The following is a 24,044-nucleotide window of genomic DNA, read 5'->3' as shown; positions in this document are numbered from 1 at the left end:
ATCGACCGTTGATCGCCCCCAATTTAAATAAAAAATTAAGGGTGTCTGGCGTCGCGAGCATCCCCCCTCCACAATCCAGAGCTCTATCCACCTATGCTGCCGCGCGCTAATGAAAGCTCTGCACCTTTGCGCAATCAAATACATGCCCCCCTCCCCCTTCTCCCCTTCTGCGTCGATTCGAGGGCTCAGATCGCACGCCCCGTTGTTAAATTGCCCCTGTCGTAGATCCCTCGAGTGACACCCCGTGTCACTTATAAACGAGGGCAGCCCTTGAGCTTTTTCGAAGAGAGGCGAGCCAAAAAGTGATCTCCATGTCACAATATGAGCGGCCGGCTGTCCATTGTGCTCATTAGATCTCTCTAGCACTTTAAAAGAGCATGCCACGTTAGGATAAAGAAAATCTCGCTCCCCCTAGGCCTATGGCTAGAATGGGATAATTCAGAAGTGTGATTTGCTGGATCAGCAGAGCAGGTGATTGTTGCAGCGATGGCGGCAGTAGCAGCAAACATGACTTCTGCTAGAATGTATGCAGAGGGATTAGCTTCAACGAGCTGCCCGGTGGCAGTGTTTGCAAGGGGCGCATCAGGGGTTTCTCCGCGTAGTTGGGTGCAAACAAGCAGGCGGTCCCTCCGGGTGGTTTGCCACAGCGATCCTGCTGGAGGTTGTTGTGGCGGAAGCGGTAGCGGTAGCAGTAGCAGTAGTGAAAGTGGCTCTAGCTGCAGCAGCCATGGAAAGAATAGCTTATCTAATCTTGGCAAGGAGTTTGAGCACCTCGTCGCCACGAACACATTGCTTGAATTTGAGAAGGAATATGTGGCGGCACCGGTTAGTATCTCATTCATTACCTCTGTGGGTGCGCACTAATAGCATTGTATGAATATGTAGAGATCCTTGCTGCTTTGAAATCTTCTGCCTTTCTTCAAGATGCTCTGTGTCTCAATGCCTAATGATCAATCTTCTGTTTGCTCTCGTCTCTGTTGTTGCCTATGACTAGATGGAAGGCAAGATCACAAGGGACATCATGGAAACAGTGATGCATGCAGGCCCCGATGAAAATGTAAGCGAAATGTCCCATATTTTTGTCTCCGTTCGACTTAATCTTTCGTGAATGATTTGAACTACAATAATTTTACCGTTTTTGTCGCAGACTTCTGGCAAAGAGACATTTCTTGACATCAATGAGATACTAAGGGATGCGACGAACATGAGCGAAGGCGATTTCATCTTTTCTGAGAACCCTGATTTTGTGATTGTGTAATTACAACTGTGGAACAGAAGGATGAGAAGTCTACTGACACAACAAGATATCTCTGGAGAGGAGAAAATTGAGAAGGTTTGAGTTCTCAACAATGGGCTATGAGGCAATAATGGGAAGGCACCGATTGTGGGCTTGTATAGGTTTTGACCCACCTGTGCAACCGTCAGCGCCTTTGTGCACTGGTGCAATGTCCTGTGGTTACCTTGTTTGGAATCTTAATTGTTCTCATGTATGTGCTATATTCCTGCGCATCTCATTAAGTGTTACAAGGTTTTGGTGTTAATGAATTTACATTGGTTGAAGCAATGTCTTCGGAAGACTGGTCTGATAGATTTTTGAGGTCTCTTGGGATTGTTACTACACTGCTTTCTTCCCTTTTGTGGGATTTATGCTTTTGTGCGTTATGTAAGCTTTAGTAAGCACATTCGCAGGTTGTGTAGTTTATGCGAGGTTTTCAGCAGTATTTGAGTCGAACTTTCAAGATTTGCGGCCCTATTTGCGGCCTGGCAGAAGCCCTTATCGTGATTGGACGGCAGGGTCTGCCGAGGGTTGATGACATAGGGAATTACAGATTTGCTCATTGTTGATTGGACATAGCTAGAAGTATAGCATCCATCTGATTCTTGGCCTACCACCAGCATTGACCGTGTAAATAATGCATTGAAAGGTAGATGTTTTTGGAGCTTGGTGTCGGTCCTTAAAATAAGGAGCAAATCGATAAACAGATTGTGTCTAACTAGAGAAGGACCAGACCTTATCAGGCCAATCACCAGCCAATTACTGTAGTTGTGACAAGCTCCTCTCTCTCTCTTTCTCTATGCTCAAGGCTATAGATTCTTCATAGTTATAAAAGTGCGCACATTATTCTTCAGGGAATAAACAGAAATTGTTAAACCCTTGTCACTTGTTCAAGGTAAGCTTTTGAATAAGAGGGCATAATTCTTTGGGCATATATTTGTAAAGACTTAAATGTCTACTCAACCCAATCAAAGTAGGGATGTCCCCATAAGTATTGTAGTAACATGTTAGTTCATGAGTGTCTATGTAGTGCCTTGTATTGTGTACATAATCCTAGGGATATGGTGCGTTCGAGATGCTACAGGCTTTCACTAACCTGAATACCTAAATCGAAGTACAAGTCCATCTAGCTGACAAATATGCAGAGATCGTAGCTCAGTTGGTTGAGCGTTCAAGATGTAACCCCATGGCAGAGTAATTGAGGCTCAAGGGCTACGCTCTATGGGTGCTACCTGCTTCTCAATCGAGGATGTTTTTCCCATGGTATGGCCCCTGGATGGTGTCAAGTGCAGCAATGTAAACAAATGATGTGTACAAGTTTTCTCTACTTCCTTCCTATGTGCTATGTCATTTGTTTCTCAATGATGTGATAAGTCAAATTAGTTTGTGCTACCTGAGATAATTTACATTCTAAGTACTTGGAAATTCCACTTACGAGTTTAGAGGAAATCTGGTTGCACTTGAAGGTTTACACTCATTTTTTTGGCTTTCTAAAAGAAACTTTTAGTGTTGTATTGGGTTAGGAAGACTTTCATAGTTTTCAGTGCATGATGGAGACTTTCATTTCATTTCACATCTTGACATGTGTTAACTTTTCTTGTATTCTATTGTTTTAAGATGCTAAAGTGAAGCTTCACCTTGCATAATTTTAGTAAATTTTACACACACCCGCACGTTTTTTTTTTTTGCATTCTATTGTTTTAGAATGCTAAACTAAAGCTTCACTTTGCATAATTTTAATAAATTCTATACACACACATATTGGTTCTTTTTATTTCACCTTTCATTTCACAACTTCACATGGATTTATATTTTTTGCATTCTATAGCTTGATTCCAATCGATGTTAACGTTCGAAAAAGTCTTTTTTATTAAGTGACCGTTGGCCGAGTTTCCTCCTCACAAAGAAGAAAATCGAAAACACTAGCAGAAATTTTGAGACTTGCAAAATTTTTGGACTATTTTCTCACATATTTCGTTGGTTTTTTTTTCGTTTACCATGGTTTGCAGCTAGCTAGTCTCGATTTTCAATCGGCTCAAGACTAAGTTGAGGCAATCCTTTTCCAAACATTGATATGAGTTTAATTCAACCTAACAATTTTATCACTTTCTTATTGTTTTTGAAAGTCATCGTGACCCTTTCACTTATTCTAAATTTTGTGGGTTTTCTCTCCGGTTTCTTATCTTCCAAATGAAAATTTAGAGGTAAATTCAAACTGTGTAGCTAAAATTATTTTAAACCTACAACCTTGTTTTATAAGTGGGTGGTCTATGCGAAAGTTACAGTGGTAAATATGATGACCTATGCAAATGTAGTCTGTGAATAATCTTATCCTTTTTATATAGTGGTCTACGAAGAGACTTGATGTGAAACAATAGAAACTTACAAGCAGAGCCTTCAACCTCAATGAACCTTCATTCATTGTTAAAATAGATTTCTAGCCTATCAAAGAGAAGAGCCTAGGCTTGTATTGATTGCAATTGTCCTTGGAAACAAATTTTAAAGTCCGACCTCTCCTTTGCATCTTTTGTGCATGAAATATATAAGTGTTATGCATGTCATTGGATAATAGCACAAGTTTATGTTGTTTTGTGGTCTAGTAGAGGACAATCAGGTTGGCAAGGAGCAAGGAATAGCGAGCCACATCACATGATGTGGTGCACTGTATTTTCTCCTTTCATATGTATGACTTGTTGGGTCCATCTTGTGGAAAGCATAGGAAATCTAATATTTCTGGGGCAAAATGGTGCTAGCAAACAAATTTGAGAGATTTGGGGCTTTGCTAACTTAAGCTAAATAATTATTGCAAAATACTTCAAATCTTATCTCAATCTTTTGACCAAGGAATTACCTCCAATGTAGGTCGAAATTTTCCAAGACTACTCCTTGAGCTCATACCTTGTCTAACTAGCACAATGGTTAGTTCTTGTCCATAACAAGGCTTCTCAATTTTGTTATTTTGGCTTATTTTTCAGTATTGAATTTTATGTTGCCTTACACTTTGGGTCTTACGCCACTAGATAACTTTGAGACAATACAATTGTTTAATTGTTGCAAGTTTTAAACAATCATCGTTAGGCATAAATATCTCAAGCTTATCATCTTTAGATTTAGTCATTACAAGTTATTAACATGGAACACATGGTGGACATGGCAATAAGAGGGTGTTGTATCTAGTAGGTTATATCTTTCATCCAAGGTCCAAATACCTTGTATTGAGTATAATTTTGTCTTGGCTAGAGGTACCCAACCATATATCCTTGCCATGCTTGTGGAAAATCCGAACTTTTTATGCCTTACTCTCAAATATTGAGAAACTTGTCGACTTGAATGACTGTTATAGTTCAATACATCAAATGCGTATCTCGGTTGGTTTGTATGCCAATTGGAAACAAGGTTGGAAAATGTTATCTAAGTATGTTTTCTTGATGATGACCAAAATTACTGTGAGGATGACCACCAGTATTACTAAAGCCTTGAATGTATTGAGCTATCTTGCTTACCTAAGAGGGCTCTCCCATAGACCCTCTAAATCAACCTTTAAGATAAGGGACCACTTAAATGTGGAGGGCCCTGTTACCATATACATGTGGTAGTGATGTGTCGAAATACACTAGGACCGCTGGGGCACTTTTTCTCTCTTTAGGAGGTTTCTCCCCCCGTGCATTGTATATATGCCCATCACTCTAGGGCTATCTATCTTTCTATTGCACACTAAATAACACGCTCTCTATTGTGTGCCTTGAGCTTCCTTCGTCTTCTCCAAGTTGTGTGCGTTTCTCTGCAACCCTAATTCCAACAATTGTTATCAGAGCAGATTGCGTCCTCCTGGGCTTAGTCACCATCTGCTCTAGCACACGCCTGCTCACTTTCTCCGATTTCAGTGAGCTTTGGCGAGCGTTGTTCGCACGTCGACAAAAATTTCGGGTCAGCTCATAGAGGTCAATCTGCTCAGATTTCTAATTCGGGCTCATTTCGACCTCCATTTTCACTACAGGCATTATTGCACAGGCTATTTCGTTATTTGTGCAGAATTTCTATCAGTGTCGTTTTCTGCATAACAGGTGCCTTACAGTCTTCTACGGTTTGTGCTATATAGCAAGTGTTGTTCTCGCTTCGTTTCTCCTCTTTTCGGGTAATTTTCACATCAGGTGCAACATTTACCATGGCTGACAACAACACAGATGTGTTCAAGATGTTTGCTGAGGAGGACAGGTTGGATGTGGACAATTATCCTATGTGGGCTTATATGATGCAACACGTTCTTGTGTCAAAGGGCGTCTAGAATATTGTGCAGGGCATTGATGTACGTCCTGGTTCTGAGGATGTAGGCGATGTTGCAAGTCTTGCTACAAGGATTGCTGCTATTAGAGTTGTTTTGCCTACAGCAGAACAAGCTCGTTGGGATGTAAAGGATGCATAGGCTCATGCATTGATTGCGTTGTCTGTGAAGTGCACCATTGTTCCTCACATTTGTTCAACAAAATTTGCAAAACAGCCTTGGGATATTCTATCAGGTCTTTATGCAAGCCGCAATGAGGCTAAAATTGCTTTGCTGCGTAAAGAGTTAGAGTTGAAGATTATGCATGAGAAAGATGATATGGACACTTTTCTTGCTGGTGTCAAGGATATCAATGAGCAACTTATTTCTACAGGTGAAGTCATTTCAGACAGTTCCCTTGTGCAGACTATTCTTGATGCCTTAGCATATTCTTAACAGACTTTTGCTAGTACTTGGAGACTTATGACCCAAGGAAATCCAGAAGATGTCAGTTTGATGCATTATGCACATTATTGTTGCAAGAGTCACTTTCCAAAAAAAACAGGACTAGACAACGTGTAGTTGAATAAGCTTTTATTGCTTCTCAAAGAAAGACCGGTAACAGCAATGCGGCCACTTCCTATGGTTCTGCTACGAGTGGCAAAACTTCTGTTCCCAATGCTTCTGCTTGCAGCAGTTCGTCTGGCAATTCTGGTGATAAGGGCAAAAAGAAGATGCGTTGCCATTATTGTAAAGTTAATGATCACTTGATCAAGCAGTGTCCTAAGTTGAAGGCAAAAGAGGCTAAGAAGAAAGAGGGTGGTTCCATTGCAAATGCTGGTTCCACTACCAATGCAGTCATTGTTGAGTCTTCTGTAAAAGGAGACTGTAATGCAGATGTTGATGCAGAATGGGCTTGTAGTGCAGGGTGCACTTACAATCCTGTTGTCCATGATGCATGCATTCACATGTGTGGTATTTCGACAGTGGTGCTACAAAGCACATTACCTCACATCGTGAATTGTTCACCTCTCTCGAGTCTGTCCCTCATGGAACTCTGTCACTTGTGCCAGCAATGCCTCTTATCCGATTCAGGGAGTTGGAACGATTGTGCTTACTGCTGCTAATGGTAGTTCTTTCACACTCATTGATGCACTTTATGTACCTGGAATCAAGAAGAATCTTTTGTCTGTATCTGCACTCGCTATACTTGGACTTGTAGTCAAATTTGTGGATGACAGATGTACAGTTCATGATCTCAGTTTTGGTGGATGAAATCGTTGCATCTGGGCTTTTGTATCGTGGGTTGTATAAGCTCACGTTGTATGACAAGTGTGGACAAATTTTGCAAATGCAGTTGTAGATTCAAGGGCTATTTCAAATGCAAAATTTTGGCATGCACGTTTTGGTCATCTGAATTTTGTCAGTTTGCTGCGTTTGCAGAAATCTAATATGGTTGCTTCTTTGCCGCCTCTTGAAGCACCTGTCAAACATGTTTGTGAAGGCTATATTTTGGGTAAGATGCAGCGTTCAGAGTTTCCAAAGGATTCAGTTCGGGCCACATGCAGGTTGCAGCTTGTGCAGAGTGATGTTTGTGGGCCCATGCAAACTCCGTCCTTGGGCAATTACCTTTACTTCATGACTTTCATGATGACTACTCTAGGCATGCATGGGTATTTCCACTTAAAGCGAAGTCTCGAAGTTTTTATGTGCTTCAAACAATTTCTAGCTATGACTGAAAATGTCTTGAAATGTACTATGGGCACTCTACGTTCCGATCAAGGGGGGGAGTATATGTCTCATGAATTTAATGTATTTCTGGCTAGTCGTGGGATAAAACACTAATGTACAGTGCCTTATATACCTTAGCAAAATGGTGTTGCTGAGAGGAAGAACATGTCACAATATGGTCAAAAATCAAGCTTTGCCGCATTCTTTTTGGCTTGAGGCCATCATGTGTGCCACTTACGTACTAAACAGGTGTCCTACAAAAGCTTTGCAGTCTATTACTCCATATGAAGCATGGCATGATAGAAAGCCTTCTATTGAGCACATGCATGTTTTTGGCTGTTTGGCATATGCTTTGGTGCCACAAACCCAGTGCAAAAAATTGGATGATAAGGCTGTCAAATGTATTTTTGTTGGTTATAATGCTGAAGGCAAAAGCTACAGGTTGTATCATCTGCAAACAAAGCGTATTCTAGTTTCACGGGATGTAGTGTTTGTGGAAGATTCTGTTCAGCCCTTGCTATCATGTACTAGAGACAGTAATGTAAGCTCACAGGACATTTATGACACTTTGTTGCCTCTTTTTAGTGGTGGAAATACGAATGTAAATTCCAATGAGGCAAAGGTAGAGCCTATGGGGGTTTTTGAAAATGTTACAAATCAGCCTATTACTGATGTAGATGTACATGATGTACTTGATGACGAAAGGGCTGAAAATGAGTAGGCTAGAGGTATGCCAAAATGGTTGCTGCATACATTGCGTGACAGTAAATTGGATGCACCTTTGTCTAGTTGTACTCGTTCAGGCTCTCGCCATGCATCTTTTGCATCAGATTGTTATGCTTTGGCTGTGTCTAGCTTACATGATGTTGAGGAGCCTCTGTCTTTTGATGAAGCACATAATTCAAAGAATTGGATGGCTGCCATGCAATCAGAATATGATGCACTTATAGAAAATGACACATGGACTTTATGTGATTTGCCTCCTGGCAAAAAGACCATTGGTACGAAGTGGGTTTACAAGTTGAAACGCAAGCCGGATGGTGAGAACGATCGCCATAAGGCTCGACTTGTTGCAAAGGGTTATGCACAACAAAAAGGCATAGATTATGAAGAGACTTTTGCTCCCACTTGTTGTATGACTACTATGCATTTTCTATGTGCATTGGCAGCACATTTTGGTTGGGATGTACATCAATCAGACATTGTTACTGCTTTCCTGAATGGTGACATATTTGAGGAAGTTTGTGTAACGCAGCCTAGCGGTTTTGTCAAGAAAGGACAAGAGGACAAAGTGTGCAAATGTAACAAGGCTTTGTATGGGTTGAAGCAATCTCCTCGTGCTTGGTATGAGAAAGCTGACACTCATTTGGTCAAACAAGGCTTTCATAACAGTCCAACAGAAAGCACATTGTATGTAAAGCGTGAGGGTGATGTACTTCTCACTGTGGTTGTTTATGTAGATGATTTGCTGATCACTGGACCAAATGAGAGACATATTGTTGAATTTAAGGCTGATTTGAATGCTACTTTCAAGATGAAAGATTTGGGGCTGTTGCATCATTATTTGGGTATACAGTTTAAGCAGTGTGATGGTGGTATTTACTTGTGTCAGAAAAGTTACATAGAGACATTTCTATGTAGGTTTGGACTTGAGGATTGCAAACCTATTGTCACTCCCATGGAAACAGGTTTGAAATTGAGTCTTAATGACGCTGGTAATCTTGCTGATGTCACTCTTTACCAAATTGTTGTTGGGTGTCTCATTTATGTATGCAACACGAGGCCCGATATTCAGTTTGCAGTCTCACAGGTCAGCATATTTATGCATAGCCCAGGTTCTAAGCATTGGCAAGCTCTCATGAGGATTTTTCGCTACCTTAGTGGCACTTTATATCTTGGCTTGTTTTATCCCAAGGGGGGATCATTGCCGCTAGACTTACATGCTTTTTCGGACTCATATTGGGCTGGTTGTTTTGACACGCGAGTGTCCACAAGTGGTTTTTGTTTCATGCTTGGCAGTTCATGTATATCATGGTTGAGCAAGAAGCACCTACTGTGGCCACTTCGAGTTGTGAGGCTGAGTACAAGGCAGTCTTCACAGCTACGGTTGAGTGTGTATGGCTCAGACGCTTATGGCTGATTTGGGTGTTGGACAGGACACTGCCAACACTATCTACACTGACAGTCAGAGCGCATTGGCAGTTGCAAGGAACCCAGTTTTTTATGGTCGCACAAAGCACATTGAGGTGCATTACCACTACGTCAAGGAGAGGCTCTCAGTAGGAGAGATCAGCTTGGCTTATGTGCCAACACAGGACAACCTTGCAGATCTTTTCACAAAGGCATTGTCTCGTGAGAAGCTCGAAGCTTTCCGCAAAGCTTTGGGCTTACTCCCCTTTGTGGATTGATCATGTCCTCAGGGCATGGCACTTTCCTTTACTCATGTGCCAGCTCTCGTTCACCGCATCACTCCATGGGGGATTTGTTACCATATACATGTGGTAGTGGTTTGTATGAACACATTAGGACCGCCGGGGCATTTTTTCCCTCTTTAAGAGGTTTTTGCCCCCGTGCATTGTATATACTCCCATCACTCTAGTGCTATCTATCTTTCTATTGCACACTAAGTAACACACTCTCTATTGTGTGCCTTGAGCTTCCTTTGTCTTCTCCAAGCTGTGTGCGTTTCTTTGCAACACTAATTCCAATAGGCCCTTTAAAAATATCCTTATGTGCCCACATGTCCTCTAACAAGTACCTAGTCTAATGCACTACGAAATTTACAGCACACTCTTGCTTTTTGATTTGTCCTACAACAAGTTGTGCGGACATCTCTCATATGTAGTGGGTGGTTGAAGGACCCCCTAAAATTTTTGTGAGACATTTAAGGTGTAGGGCCCTTCACTGTCGAGGAGCCCTATGAGGCACTGATAACTTTTTTAACAACCCCCCTAATAAACACCTTTAGAGGGTCTATGGGAAAGTTCCCTAACACTAAATGTTTTGTGGTCTTAACACTTGTGATCTTAACACTAAATGTGTTGTGCAGTTGTCAAAGCTAATGATGCCATTTTGATCGTGGAGAGTCTAGCTCCATGTGGAGAGAGACAAAGTGAGTTTAAAATGTGATAGGGAGGTGGTGAAAAAAATTGGTTTTTTTTTTGAACTTTTATATCTTTTTGGGTATGTCTTTAGTAAAAGAAAGGAGAACAAGTAATGCACATTGTGCACACTTTGCATCCCACCCCCATTGGCATATGCATGCAGTTGTGCGTGCACACACACTTGTAACACTTGAGGACTCTTTGCACTCACTTTAGTCTCTTTGCCTTTGTCTTTTCCATTCTCTAGTACTTGTGTCCTTGCCTTGTGTTTAATTTTCCTCCCTAAGTCTTCAAACCACTAGATGCTATCTTGGAGGCATATGAGGCTAAGCTTAAACCAACCAGGCATTAGAGCGAAGATGGATGATTTATCCATATGCAGAAGTTTAAAAAAACAAAGGTGGGATATGTGCAAGAAACTAATTGAGACTGCCCAGACCGTAATGACACCAACCAAGCTCTCACAATAGAATAAACCTAAAAAGAAAATCGTTGACTTCGACATAGTGAAAGCATGTATAATATTAGTATCAAAATTATTGATATAGACCTAGTATGTTTGTTGGGCACGAAAGGGAATCGTTTATTATAGTGTTACAAGGATGGAAGACATTGTACATAGGACAACGACCCTCTATTTTCATTGTGGTAATGAGAGGTCCCCAACCCGCCGACTCTTAAGTCGTGATAGGGTCCTTGACAGCTCTCTAGACCTAATGAAAACTAAAGTCCTCTAGTAGAAGAATCTAGGGAATAGACCTTTGCCATTGGCAAACTATAGCCCTAGAAAAAGACCTAGACCCGTCTTGCAAGCAGAAACAAAACTAAATCTAAAGGATCCAAAAACTTTTTCGTCCCTACAACTTTCACAAGTGGACTAAGTTGTCCTCCTCCAATGTTTTTTTCCATGAGGGCACAGTTGTTGGTGGACTCCTCTTCCACTGAAGAAGTCTTCTAACGTTAGTGTGCAGGAATGGATAGTTACCTGACTAATCAAGTGCACCCGTCCATGATTGACAACCTTAGTCGATCCCCACTTACCACCTTGCACTCACACATGCTACTTCGATTTTTAATTACTACCACAACCTTTCAACATTTAAAATAATCGTTCATTTTTTCAGCATACTAATGCATTAAAACAAGTATTGAAATAAGTATCGGAAGACATTCTTTAACAAACAAGCATCTTTAAACTTAAGATAGGGTACCATCAACCAAAAATATTTACCATAATAACCATGACCAGTACTCTTCTTGTCCAAGAACACCTAAGGGTGAAAAACAACACCCATTCCTTATTCATAATTCGGAGTGAAAAATATCACCAAAAGTTCGGGGTGCCCATACACCAAACCAGTTGCCCATACAATCGAGCGGCTCTCCTAGGATAAAAAAACGATATCTTAACTTATGTAGAAACATCAAGACATGACGGAGTAGAGATTCATTGTTCATGGGGGTAACCGACTTATCAGTGGCCTTATAGCCATCATTATTCATCAAAATATACCAGGAGTCGGAGGTGTCTTGAGACAAGATGTCTTAAGGATGATCAATCATATCTTTCCTAATTCAACCAGATTAAACAAAACATTTATTTCCTAGCTTACAGTAATTACACGATTGTTGCTTACAAGATATCCTTTCGATTTTTAGCCAATTTTAATATTTCCTAAGTCCTTATCCACTTTTTAACGGGTGCATAAGTTAAAAAGAAATTGAACTACTTATGAATTTAATTTACAACCAAAACCTACCTATGATTGATCAGGAATTTGTTGAAGCTCAAGGGTCCAAACACTCTCTTTCGTAGGCCTGCTCCTTGGACCGGCCTTGTGATCATGTGAGGCCTTGGCTCTCTTTGTATTACTATCATCTTTTTCAGTTGTTTGGTTTGCCCAGGTCCTCTTGGGAGCCATGGATTTTATTCGTGATTAATCAGAAGAGGTTTGCTCTCTTTGTGATTTTTGGAAAGGACCTCTCTAAGCGCGAGAGATTTTTGGCCAAGGTCTTCGAACCTACCTGAAAATGTGAAGCCTAGGGGGTCTATTCATAGGTTTCTGGAAAACCAGAGGCTGTGTTTAGCGGTTTCTTGCAGCCCATGATGGCCCCTCTTAGAGCCTACCCACTTTAATTTTCAAATCTATTAATTTTCAATCCCATTTACTACTTAAACGATAAATATCTAGTAGGTTATGATAAAAGTCTTGTGCTTTAATAATTATTAAAAGCTTATTTTTATGAGTTAATTTTATCCTGAAAACTTTTAAAGAGAATAGTGGGGTTAGTTTTGCCTGAAGTGAGTTTTGAAAATTTCTAGCTATAGTATTGTCGTGCTTAAGATTCCAAAAACACCAATTTTGGCTACCTTTTGAGATAGTTGTTTACCAGTTTGTTGGTCTGTTTGGTACTCTCAAATACAGATGAGGAGTCACTTTCCTAATTCTTGAAAGATGAAGACCTTACATTCACCCTAACTTAAGAATTTGAAATGTCCTTCAATCGAAGTTAGGGAATTCTTTACAACAAGAAAACTTTAGCTTTCCATGTAGCATCCTCAATGAGATTATCTTTTCATATGACTATATACTCTTTAACTTATTTATTTTCAACAATTGTTTGTCTTTACCATTTATTTTGAGATCCCACAATTCCTTACTTTAGTATTACTAACTATTTGCTACCCAATTTATCCAAGAAACTCTAGATGTTGAGCCCGTCTTAAAAACCTTTACAAACCAATTGTATTATGTCAAAAAACCAAGTTAAATCCATTCCCATTTAAAAGATCCATATGTCCACCTTGTCAACATGAATGTGATCGATCTAGCTGACCATTCAGAGCAATCAACGTTCGACAACTATTATGTATTTCAACTTTGCCAATCTGAACGTGCTCGACATGTTCTTACCATTCTGAGCAATCTGCGTTTGGCACAAGCTTCCACCATTGCACCAGAGGTACCCGCTTTGTACCCTAACTTTGTTGACCAAAATTATATAAAGGGTTTTAAGAGGTATCATACCAAGAGGTTTTGGCTTTCAATTAGTCTAGTGCATTAATACCTCTATATCTAGGTCATTTCTCAAGGAAGGCTATCTTGTGCAAAAGGAATGTGAGTTGATTTTTGGATAATTAGCCCATTCCATAAGAGGCCATCCTAAATTTCTAATGTCAAGGAGCGAAGAGGAACGAGGTGGGGACTCCTTCGACTTTAAATCCTACCTTCCTAGCTAAAACTTAAGAGAAACCCTCTTTCCCATTTGCTAGTTCTACCCTTAATTCCATGTTTGGATACGAACTTAACTTTGGATTTCCCTAAACATTTTGGAAAGAGAAAATAATGAGTACTATTATAATATATAAGTAACTCTAAATTTTATATTATCGATGGTAGTGGTTTACAAAATTGTCTATTGTTGTCCAGCTCTAGGGTTGTTAATTGTGGCAATTTGAGTAGTTCTTTCATCTTCCTCGTTTGTTAAAATTGGTTCTCCCACGGCTATGTAAGCTCTTGCTCCTCTTCCTCGTCCACGTCCTCCATTCCTACCACCTCTTTGATTGTCCCCTTGATTTCGGTGATAGTGAGGAATGGCTATGGCGGCAATTCCAGGGTTTTCCTCTTTTGGACATTTGTTTCTATTGTGTTCATCTGATTGCATCTGTAGCACATGACATTGGGGAAGGTCTGCTCCAAGTTTAATGTAGCCGCTACTCCACCTTGTTGATATCCTTGGTTGAAGGTTCCTCTATCTCTTCCCCTAAAGTTGTTAAAACTATTAGAGCTCCTTATAGGGGTGATTTCTTCTATTGCAAGCGGTTTGGCTCTGAGAAGGCATCTCGAATCGAGGTAGGCCTCATAGCTTCAAGGCGTGAACTCAAGGATTTTTTGAGACCTTGACAGAAACGGGCAAACTATTGCTCCATTGTCATTTGGGAAGCATAGCAACGTAAGGACACGAATTTGGTGTAGTACTCCTCCAAGTATGAGCCCTAGTTAGCGTAAGCCAAAGAACTCATTCATCTTAATATCCTCGTGTGCAGGAGGGAGATAGCGTTCTTTAACTACCTGCTTTATCTTCTCCCAAGATGGGCTACTAGTGGGATTGTCTCTTCAATGTTGTTTCCATCAAAGTTTAGTGTCTCCACTGAGGCGGAACATACCTAGCATCACTTTATTTTCCTGAGCAATCCCTGCTGCCAGACAGTAGTCATCCATAGGAAAAGCCATGCTTTAGCATCACACTTGAGGTTGGGTCCTTCTCCCTTGAAGATAGAGAGTTGGACTTGATTTAGTAATAGTTTCTTTTCTTGCGTTACTGTGTAACATTAGAAAAAGTTTGGACTCAAATTTGGGCCTTGTAAGAAATGCCATGTCAGCGTAGAGAGAGATAATAGAAAATTCATTTTAACCCTTTTTCATACATGTTTTCAAAAATTTGGATATCTATGCAAGGTACGTTTATTAAAAAACCCAAAAAGTATTCCAGTCATGATAACACTTCACTGTGCACGGCGGCTACTAAATTCAACGTCGAATGTGTTTTTGAAAACTAAGCTCTGTTTCCTCGCCTCTTTCTTCCCCCCCATTTCCTCCTGCGTTCTCTCACGCGCGCGTGATATTCAAATTGCCATTCTTCTATTGCCCCCACCTCCTTCTATACACAGTTTCGATCAGTCATGTCTCAGTCGACACTTGTAGCTTCTCCACAAAAAAATTCTATGAAGAATAGGAGAGATGTGTATCACATGCACATAGAGCTCTCACGAGAGTATAAAACCCCTCTGCAAGAAAAACAAACAATAGACGCTCTCTGAAGCTTCGAACGAGAACTTAAGATCACAGGGCATGAAAAATGTGGCCCTTTGGCTGGACGGTAGAATGTATCCAAAACATCCCATCACAAACTCCACTCCACCTTTTAAGGATATTACATCCTTAGTGAACTATGTCGAAGATGACCACCATGGATTGTATGGCTACACTAAACAGTTAACTGCAAGAAATGACGTTTCGCAACAAGAGAGAGATATTGTATACATCGAGATTATCCCCTTATACCAAAAAGTCTTGCAATGTGCTAAACAGGTTGAAGGCAGCAAGGAGACCATCAACGAGCTTACACAACAACTCAGAGAAAAAAAAACAACGCTAGGTCTTCACCAAAGAGAAAGAAAACTAAGAGATATCGAAGACTTGAAAGTTGGCTTGGGAGGAATCAAGAAAAGAGTGCAAGCCATCAAGTGAGTGCATCTATCCTCCTTAAGTGTATATTCATAAACTCTCACATCTCTTACTGCTAACATGCTTGCGTAGATCTTTGCTTCACCCTAACAAGAAAGTGGAGCGCCAAACAACCACCTCCTCGGCCCATTATGGGCTAATATTGAATCGCAAAAACGTAGCTGGCCTCTTGGATGATAAGCACTATGGTAAGATCGTTGCTAAACAGTTTGACAACCTTTTATAGGAGAACCAACTCTCTTCACGGGACGTTCAATCAATTTTGGATATATTGCCATTTTCAAGTATGTAGCATCATTTGCAGTGTTATTCCACTAGAAAAGGGTTTTGCATCATTTGCAGTGCTGTTCCACTAGAAAAGGGTTTTGATTCCTAACTCCTCTTACTCAGGTCTGTGCAAAGACAAGTCAAAAAGTTTGTATCAAGCACACACTACTTCCAAACCCTTTCTCTATTAAAAAAAAAAGACGTGAAGTCAACAAGGAGGTGCTTCAAAAGCTAGGAAGTCCTTTCCACATTGAATCGACATACAAATTGCCAAAAGGAGAAGAAATGGTCTATGACAATTAGAACAATATTTTTTATGATATGATCGGGTTGCAGACATACATTGTGCAGTTGTTCAATGTTACTCCTGAAGAGTGCAACGGCGTCCTGAAGTTTGTTATCAAGCTAGATGAGTGCGAGCTTGTAAAGGAGACAGAGGCTGAGCGAGTCACAATCACACTTATGAATAGAGCTCTAGATGCAAGCATTGGACCAGATGATCCTTGCAACTTTAGTGTACAATCTGAGCACAACATTTTCCTTCTTGTGACGTTCAAGGTGCATAGAAGTTATGTTTAAGATAATTTATCGTTATGTTTTAGTTGAATGCTTTTGAATGTGCATTATAATAAGTTCAAAATTATCCTTTCAAGTGCCCATTGAGAACTTCAATATATTGAATTGAGTTTTTCATCAAACAAACATACCAGAAATAATATGCAAACTGAGAAATGGAAAGAAATTGGATGTGGAGGGCATGGGATCCTATAATGTAGAGTGGCACATGGTTGGAGACCTAAAAACCTTGAAATGCATGTAAAACATTTCCAAAGGAGCAACAAGAAAAATCCCTTGCTTGTATTAGATGGGAGGGATTCACATCCTTGACAAACCATTTTGGAGAAGAGCTTCGGATAGGCATCTGCGCGACCCTAACTTTTGACCCATTTTGGATATCCCACTATCTAGAGTACACATCTGCACAATGCATGCACTTTGTAGAATAATAGAAAAACTAATGTTTCTCTACATCTGTTTTGCCTGGACCACTTGACCTCTCTCTACCAAGCAAAGGGCAATCTCAGCCTTAGAGAAGGCCTTCTCAGAAATGGGTTTGCATGGAGGACATATTAAGATAGAGTAGGATGAGAAGAGATCAAAAAATGGCCGGGAAGTTCCAAAGAAGCTGCCCATTGGTGGTGTGAAAGCTTGGCTCTTCCTTTCACTGCCCGCAACTGGATGACAATGCAAAAGCCAAAGTGCACAAGAAAGACAAGCATTACGATACAACAGGTAGAAAAATCTGCACAATGTTGTAGTTGACCATGTAACAATGCTGCAGCAAGGACTCGCAAAACGAAGGTATGGAAAACCTTGGACACAATATTCAAGTTTTGTGAATTGAACTCATGGATTGATGGCAACTATACAAAATTCCAAGAAGCTATGGAGACCTTCCATAAGACATTCATAAGTGCATGGACAAATCAACATATTACTCACTACATAGTACTGTAATTGGTTTGATGACATGACAATCTTTTGAATTGCGAATACTCATCCTTATAATGTATGCATGCTTTGTGTGCAACACATTATCTGTAATCACATGCCTTGGTTTGCAAGGCAATATGGCAGCTTGGGTGTTTGGTCTACACAGGGCATGGAAAAGACCCACTACCAAGCTCGTACTCGTTATTTCAGTCACACTCGACATGGAGGTGGTGCGGACAAAGCAAATAGCTTAGAGGAGGTACACCAATGGATGTATCGGAAACTAATGCATAGGTCACATAACAAGGAACAAGTCAAATAAAGTCAGATTGACCATGCGGTGAGATTAGCCAAAAAACAGCAAAGAAAGGAGATATGGGAGTTATTGTCTGCAACTAGATAACATACGGATTGGTGGCTACAAAAACAACAAGTGAGAAGGGTTTGGACAACACCGTTGCAAGTTATGCCATAACTCTCAACCATAGCAAGATCCAAACACCAAACTTAGTGTATCTAGAAGAATCGATGTAATTTCAGCTTTTTAAACTGTGAATGATGGTTGCAACAAAATTAAAAATGCGGCAAGACATTGATATTCAGACTTATCATTCTAACTTTTCATAATGTGAATGATGGTTGCAACAAAAAAAGTACATTGCAAGACACTGTTACATAATCAATCTAACTTCGATGCATAAAACAAATACATTTTTTTGTTTCTAGTCATCTGAAAATGATACAAAATATTCTGGCCTCCTGCCCTTATCTAAAGGACCCTCTTCCTCTTGCCTTGGTCTCTTTGAATGATGCGTTTTGTCATCAGCATCCGTCGCAAGCACGTTGAGGTCGAGCAATTGGATCTCGTCACATGCCTCGACCTGCGGGGCCTCTTCTATAAGTTGAATGATTGGCTGCTTTTGTTTCAGCAGATCATGTTTTCCATATTGTGGAAATTGGCGTGGGTCTGTGATTCCACAAGCTAGACCATACACAGCATGTGACAGAAAGTAGCGAATGTGCACGCCATACATGCCTAGGAGCATCACTTTGTCTGCGTTCCATGTGATGGCCGTGCCTCCTAGATATCTTGAGAGTGTCTTCAATACAAAAAGAGGGAATTCAGCCTTTTCCTTGGAGAATCTGGAATGGAAGCAGAGAAAGTTTGGTGCGTTCAAATTCTCCAAGTACTGACCAAGGGAGAAATTTTTTCCCAAGTCTCCTTTAGCTCGTCCACGGGGACGAGAAATGAACTTATCATCATAGACTACGAGCTACGAGAAATAAAAGACAAGTGTTGGTATATACACATGAAACTCTCAATATACGGGGAAGCAAAAAAATATTTACACAGTAGTATACCTTCTGATTTCATCTTCCTCGAGTAATGCAGCATTCCATAAGTCAAGTGTACTCTGGTTTGCAAAGGATGAGGAAGGCATCAATGTCGTTGATGGAGCAATTCTCCCCATCTCTGTGATTCCAAGCCTTTCCTGTATCGCCCTGAACTCCGACTCTGTTGGAAGCGTCGCGGCACATGCGGCTGCATCCTTGTATATCATTGCTAGTGCTGTTGTTGGTTCGATAAGCTCACCCGTTGTTACATGAGCATCCATGACATAATACTTGTCATCGGGGGCAGGGTCGATTATACTGTCATCCTCTTGTAGATTTTGAGCAACTATAGTAAGGCAGTAGTCCTCTCTCAAGTCAAATATTTCCATGATGTCATTAAGCATTACATAATGATAATCACCGATGGGGATGGTAGGGATCATATTTGTTGGCAAAGCTTCCTCTGGCAAACAACTGAACACCTTCTGAAACACACAAAGCACCACTTGGTGGTTGCACCAACTCGTCACAACAACAATGAATCCTCTCGGCCTCCTTTGTTGTGTCCTAGTGATCGTCCAGATTAACATTCAAAAAGAGTGTGAACCCAATATAGTATTTTGCAACTCGACACTTTTGATTATGTACAACACATCTGATGTCATTCCTACGAGACTATAGTGGTAACTTGAGGCTGTTCCTGTAGAAAATATATTTCTTTGAACGATCAGAACTGGTATCCTTCATATGAACATATCAACAACCTTTAAACTCAAATGTGCCACTGATCATCTGTTGCTCGTATGTCTGATGAAACTCTGTAAAGAAATGTGATGCAAAAGCCAAAAACTCTTAAAATGAGAAGGCAAGGTTGAAAACATGCTTGAATTCCTGCTCCCACTGTTGAAGACCAATTCTATAGAGAAAATGGTACAACTTGTCTTTGGGTGCCTCGTTAGAGCAAGACATCTCCTCCTCTATCTCGATCTGAAAGGGATCCATTTGTGGAGAGAGGTAAGAAAACTTGAGTTGTTGGTTAGGGTAAAGGTAGAAAGGCACTGACTAACACTAAGGAGTACAAAGGGGGGACTGACAGGCCTTCTATATATAGACTCCTCAAGAACCCGACCAGGTCATTACAGCCACCTTATGATTGCATTAGTAACGTTGCACGCCATCAAGAGTGTCACGCCACAATGCCATAAGGAGTTCTGGCTGCGGTACGGTCGCCCTTCTCGCCTTGTGCCGCTACATTTTTCCTTGTTGTGACACAACGCGAGGAGGGGGTTTGGTTGATCAAGGCCATCCCATATCGCGTTGCAACCACATAGTCAACATGCAGTATGCCACGTATCCTCCATGCCGTGATGCACCCTTCCCAATGATGATGAGTGACTCAATTAATTGTGGCCGCCGCCATATGCATATTCCACGTTTAGTAATGATGAGGACGTGCTTGGCGCTTATATAACGTTTCTATTTTCATATACTCCACTGCTGTTTGACCTCTGTCCTCGACTCTTAAGAGTCGGCTTTTGCGAACTAACCTTCTCATTGCTCAATCTTCTTCTTATTCTTCCCCACAATGCTTTCTAGGGCAAACACTTGTTTCCATGGCTCGCACGAAGCAGACCGCAATGAAGGTTTACCCGCAAAACCAACCTTCATCCTCAAGAGTTGCAGGCAAAACCCTCCCTAATCTTTGGGCAACAATGCGTAGTCGAAGGTACGAGCAGAACCGAAGCGTTTTGCTTGAGCTGCGCAAACTCCAGAGGCATATCTCTCTGGCTATTCCTAAGTTACCCTTTCAAAGAGTAGTTCGCCAGATTTGTGAGAGCACGAATTTGGATTATTGGTTGGCCAAAAGTGCGATGGGTTGCGTCCACGAGGCAGCCGAGGAATTTCTAATCGAGCTGTTCCAAGACAGCTACGTCCTCACAGCTCATGCTCACAAAGTGACAGTGATGCCCCATGATATCAATTCTCTTAGGTTGTTACGCTTCAGGTACGACAAGACACTTGCACCATTCCATCTATCTAATAAGAGAATGGACAACATTTTGTCAATCCCTCCAGTCACCAAAGTGAAGGTGTACAATGTGAGCACCACACATCAGACGTTTGAATGTGGAGCGGACCCAAGAGCTACTTGTGGAAGAGCCTTCAACTGAGTCAAATGAATGGGAGATGTTAGCAGCAATTGACCAAGCTAACACTAAGACCCTAGGTTTTCTCGGCCCAACTTTCGATGTAGCACTTTTGATTTGGGACCAAAATTTGTATTTTCGTTTCGGCCCTCACTAGATAGTTGTTTTTCAAAATAGTGAGAGGGAGCTTACATACCAAATTATAAATTTTGGTCTCTGGTATGTTGTATTATTTTTGCAGAGGTATTGATTTAATTATGACTTATTGGAGATCCTCATCAATTATTTTTCTCAATTTGCAGCATGTTGGTTTCCAACCTTTCATGGACTCAACAATCCGAGGTAGCCATTTTGGATTCATAGCTGTCAGTCGTGCTTACCTCGGAGTCCACTTCCCTGATAGAAGTCGTTGATTGGTTTCAACGAGTCAACATGGACATGGAAAAAGTTTTATTTTTAACTTACAACGAAAAGTAAGTGTTTTTTATCTTGCTATTCTTAAATATTTTGTATACCATGAATAGCAAATTAACTCCTTGTTTTGTGCTTTAAGTTTACGTTGGAGCCTTGTTGGACTAAATATTGAGCACAAGCGTTGCTACCTTGCAAATTTTGCGCATGATTTTCATGGGAATGTCCGAAGGTATGTAGTTACTTGTTTCTTGATTCTGCGATTTCAATGCAACGTGTGGTCATCAAATGCTATGTTTTGCATGTTTGTTCAAAAACTTGTCACTGCATGGGAAGCATTGACCCAAGACAGTGTTTGGGAAGATATGTTGATTTTAATTTTTGAGTTGCAAGGTCCCAAAACAAGAAGACCGACATTCTTGTGGATGGAGAGTTCTTGCAAATGCGGAGCTTCTTCTGGAACGCATTTATGTTAAGGAGTGTAGAAGTATAAGTGCAATGTTTCGCTTTTGTAATCCTTGCACACATGATTTCTATTAATTACATATAAAATCTAGGGAATTCATTTGCAGGCAAGGAACCTGGCACATTATTCGAACGTCCATGTGGAGGCATTCAGGACGATGATGATCCAGAATATGATCAATCTTGTGGAGACACGTCCTCTAGGAGCCGCCGATGCATTTGTCGTGCCACCGCCACAACCACAACCTCGGCCTCCACCTTGGAGGTACAAAGCAGCACCTCAACAAATGATAGACCAAGCGCCTGGACCTGCCTCCCCTCGTGTTTTTGGCCACTCAACCTCTAGTCTTTTTGTGATACCCGATTTTTCCCAAGGAAGATGAGGCCACTGCACAATATTTTCCTCAACCCCAACCCACAGACTGTCTCCTGAGGCTTTACATTCCACTCATGATAACCACAAGAACATGGATTGTGATCCATGTATCCTAGCCACCTAAGGAAATTGAAACATAGATAACTGCATTAGTCTTTATAGACATAGGGCAATTATTTAGCAAAAATCAACACACAAGCTTACAAATTTTATATCATGATCCAATTATTATCAGACAAAGACAACCAACAATGTTTCAGAGTCTAGAATTGAAAATTTGCAAATCTGGTCACAATTTGTTGTAAATAAGAGGGAACCTAAGAACCCTTGAGTCTTGGCTACATTTCAAGATAGGGTTCAAGGCTCTTGGATGAATTGTATCTGCAAAATGTAAGATGAAGCTCATGCAACTGTAGATTTTGTTTGAAAATGATCAAGGGGCCAAGATCTACGAAGATCCAATGGAGCTATTTGCGCAAAGTGGATGATAGACCCAAAGTGGATGTTCAGGGACTTAGTGCTTGTGGACTATAACAAGGATACTCCAACGATGATGGGATAGAATATAGGGTTGTATACATTATTCATAAATGGGGCATGATGGGAACCAAGGCAAAGGTAGATGACGAGCTAGAGGAGAAGCCTCCTCTAATCCACAAGCCAAATGCCAGGTCTATCAAGATCAACAAGGTTGTGAGAGTTCCAATTGACTACATCTATATGGGCCTTTATAGATTTATAAATAGGGATCAAAACAGTTTCCACGGATGCTTAGAGCCAATTTCCAAGGAATTGTGAGATTATAAGAACCTATATGCATTCACCTATTTGAACATCCAAGGGATATAGATTGAATTAGCAAACAAGTATGGGAGGGAAGACAAAATAATAGACCAAAAAGAGCTGAAAAATACATTTTTAAGAATGCTTCAATCTCTTCCTACTACATTCCACAGTATGAATCCACAGGGTAGACCCAAACCTTATGCACGAGGACTAGAGACCCAAACTATGAGGAGGACAGGGACTAATGAGCAAAGGAAATATACATATGTTTTGGGGATCAACAGGGTCATTGGAGTCACATACTTCTAGACAACTATCCATGGGAGTCAAAACACTCATCATATGAACAACACAGGAGGATATACCACTCCAATGGGTTCAAGGGGGGCACAGGTTGAGAGTAGAGAAATAGATCATGCAACGAGAAGGACTACACGAAGATTCCCTCCTAGAACACAAGAAGCAAGGAGAGATGCCTTAATGAGAGATCCTTGAATAAATAGATTGATTGCGGAAGCCTGAAAAATGAGACCATCGCAAGTCACCAAATGTGTAAGTAAAAAGTATGGTGGATCGAGGGGTCCCCATATGCATATCTCATGTTTAAACAATTCATAAGGGCAGAATAGGTACACTTCCACACATAATAAAGAATTGCTTTGACGTGGTTTTAGCCCTTGAACTAAGATAACTTTCCTAAAATTGAAAGTCTCTTGATGGAATTTTTTGAAAATGTTCTAAATGGGGAATAAATCATAACATTGTTTTGCATATATATGATTTCAAACAAAGTGACAACGAGAAGGTTAAAGGTGCTTCTTTACGATTCAAGCAATAACTAGAGAGATGTCCTGCGAGAGAGGTCCCATAACAAGACAAATGAGTTGTGATATTCAATGAATGTATTAAAAATGGAACACTTCAAAAAGATCTTCATTTGAAGGGATTTTCTTCTCTGGAAGGAGTAACAAAAGAGGCCTTGAATCATGTGGGCAAATGCAAAGTCTATGGTGAAGTTAGTGAGGAAATTGAGGTCGTGACCATTGAAATGAACTCTACTAGAAATGTAAACACCTTTAAGGGACTAAACACTACACAACAGATTCCTAATGTCGAGCAATTCATAGAGGAAGTGATGAGAA

At 40.7% G+C, this 24,044-nt stretch overlaps 1 protein-coding gene across 1 annotated transcript; it reads left to right on the top strand.

The window, feature by feature from the left end:
* Nucleotides 1–392: 392 nt before the first annotated feature.
* Nucleotides 393–1,560, top strand: LOC147453899 (uncharacterized). Its single transcript, XM_086515971.1, has 3 exons — nt 393–825; nt 995–1,057; nt 1,148–1,560. Exons 1-3 carry the CDS (start codon nt 487–489, stop codon nt 1,256–1,258), a joined length of 513 nt encoding a protein of 170 aa, XP_086372097.1. The 5' UTR covers nt 393–486; the 3' UTR covers nt 1,259–1,560.
* Nucleotides 1,561–24,044: the final 22,484 nt, after the last annotated feature.

Source organism: Adiantum capillus-veneris, chromosome 7, assembly GCF_014529385.1.
Source record: "Adiantum capillus-veneris isolate H3 chromosome 7, ASM1452938v2, whole genome shotgun sequence".
NCBI classification, from domain to species: Eukaryota; Viridiplantae; Streptophyta; class Polypodiopsida; order Polypodiales; family Pteridaceae; genus Adiantum; species Adiantum capillus-veneris.
The sequence above is the reverse complement of the archived record's forward strand: the minus strand, read 5'-3'. Positions and strand labels throughout refer to the sequence as shown.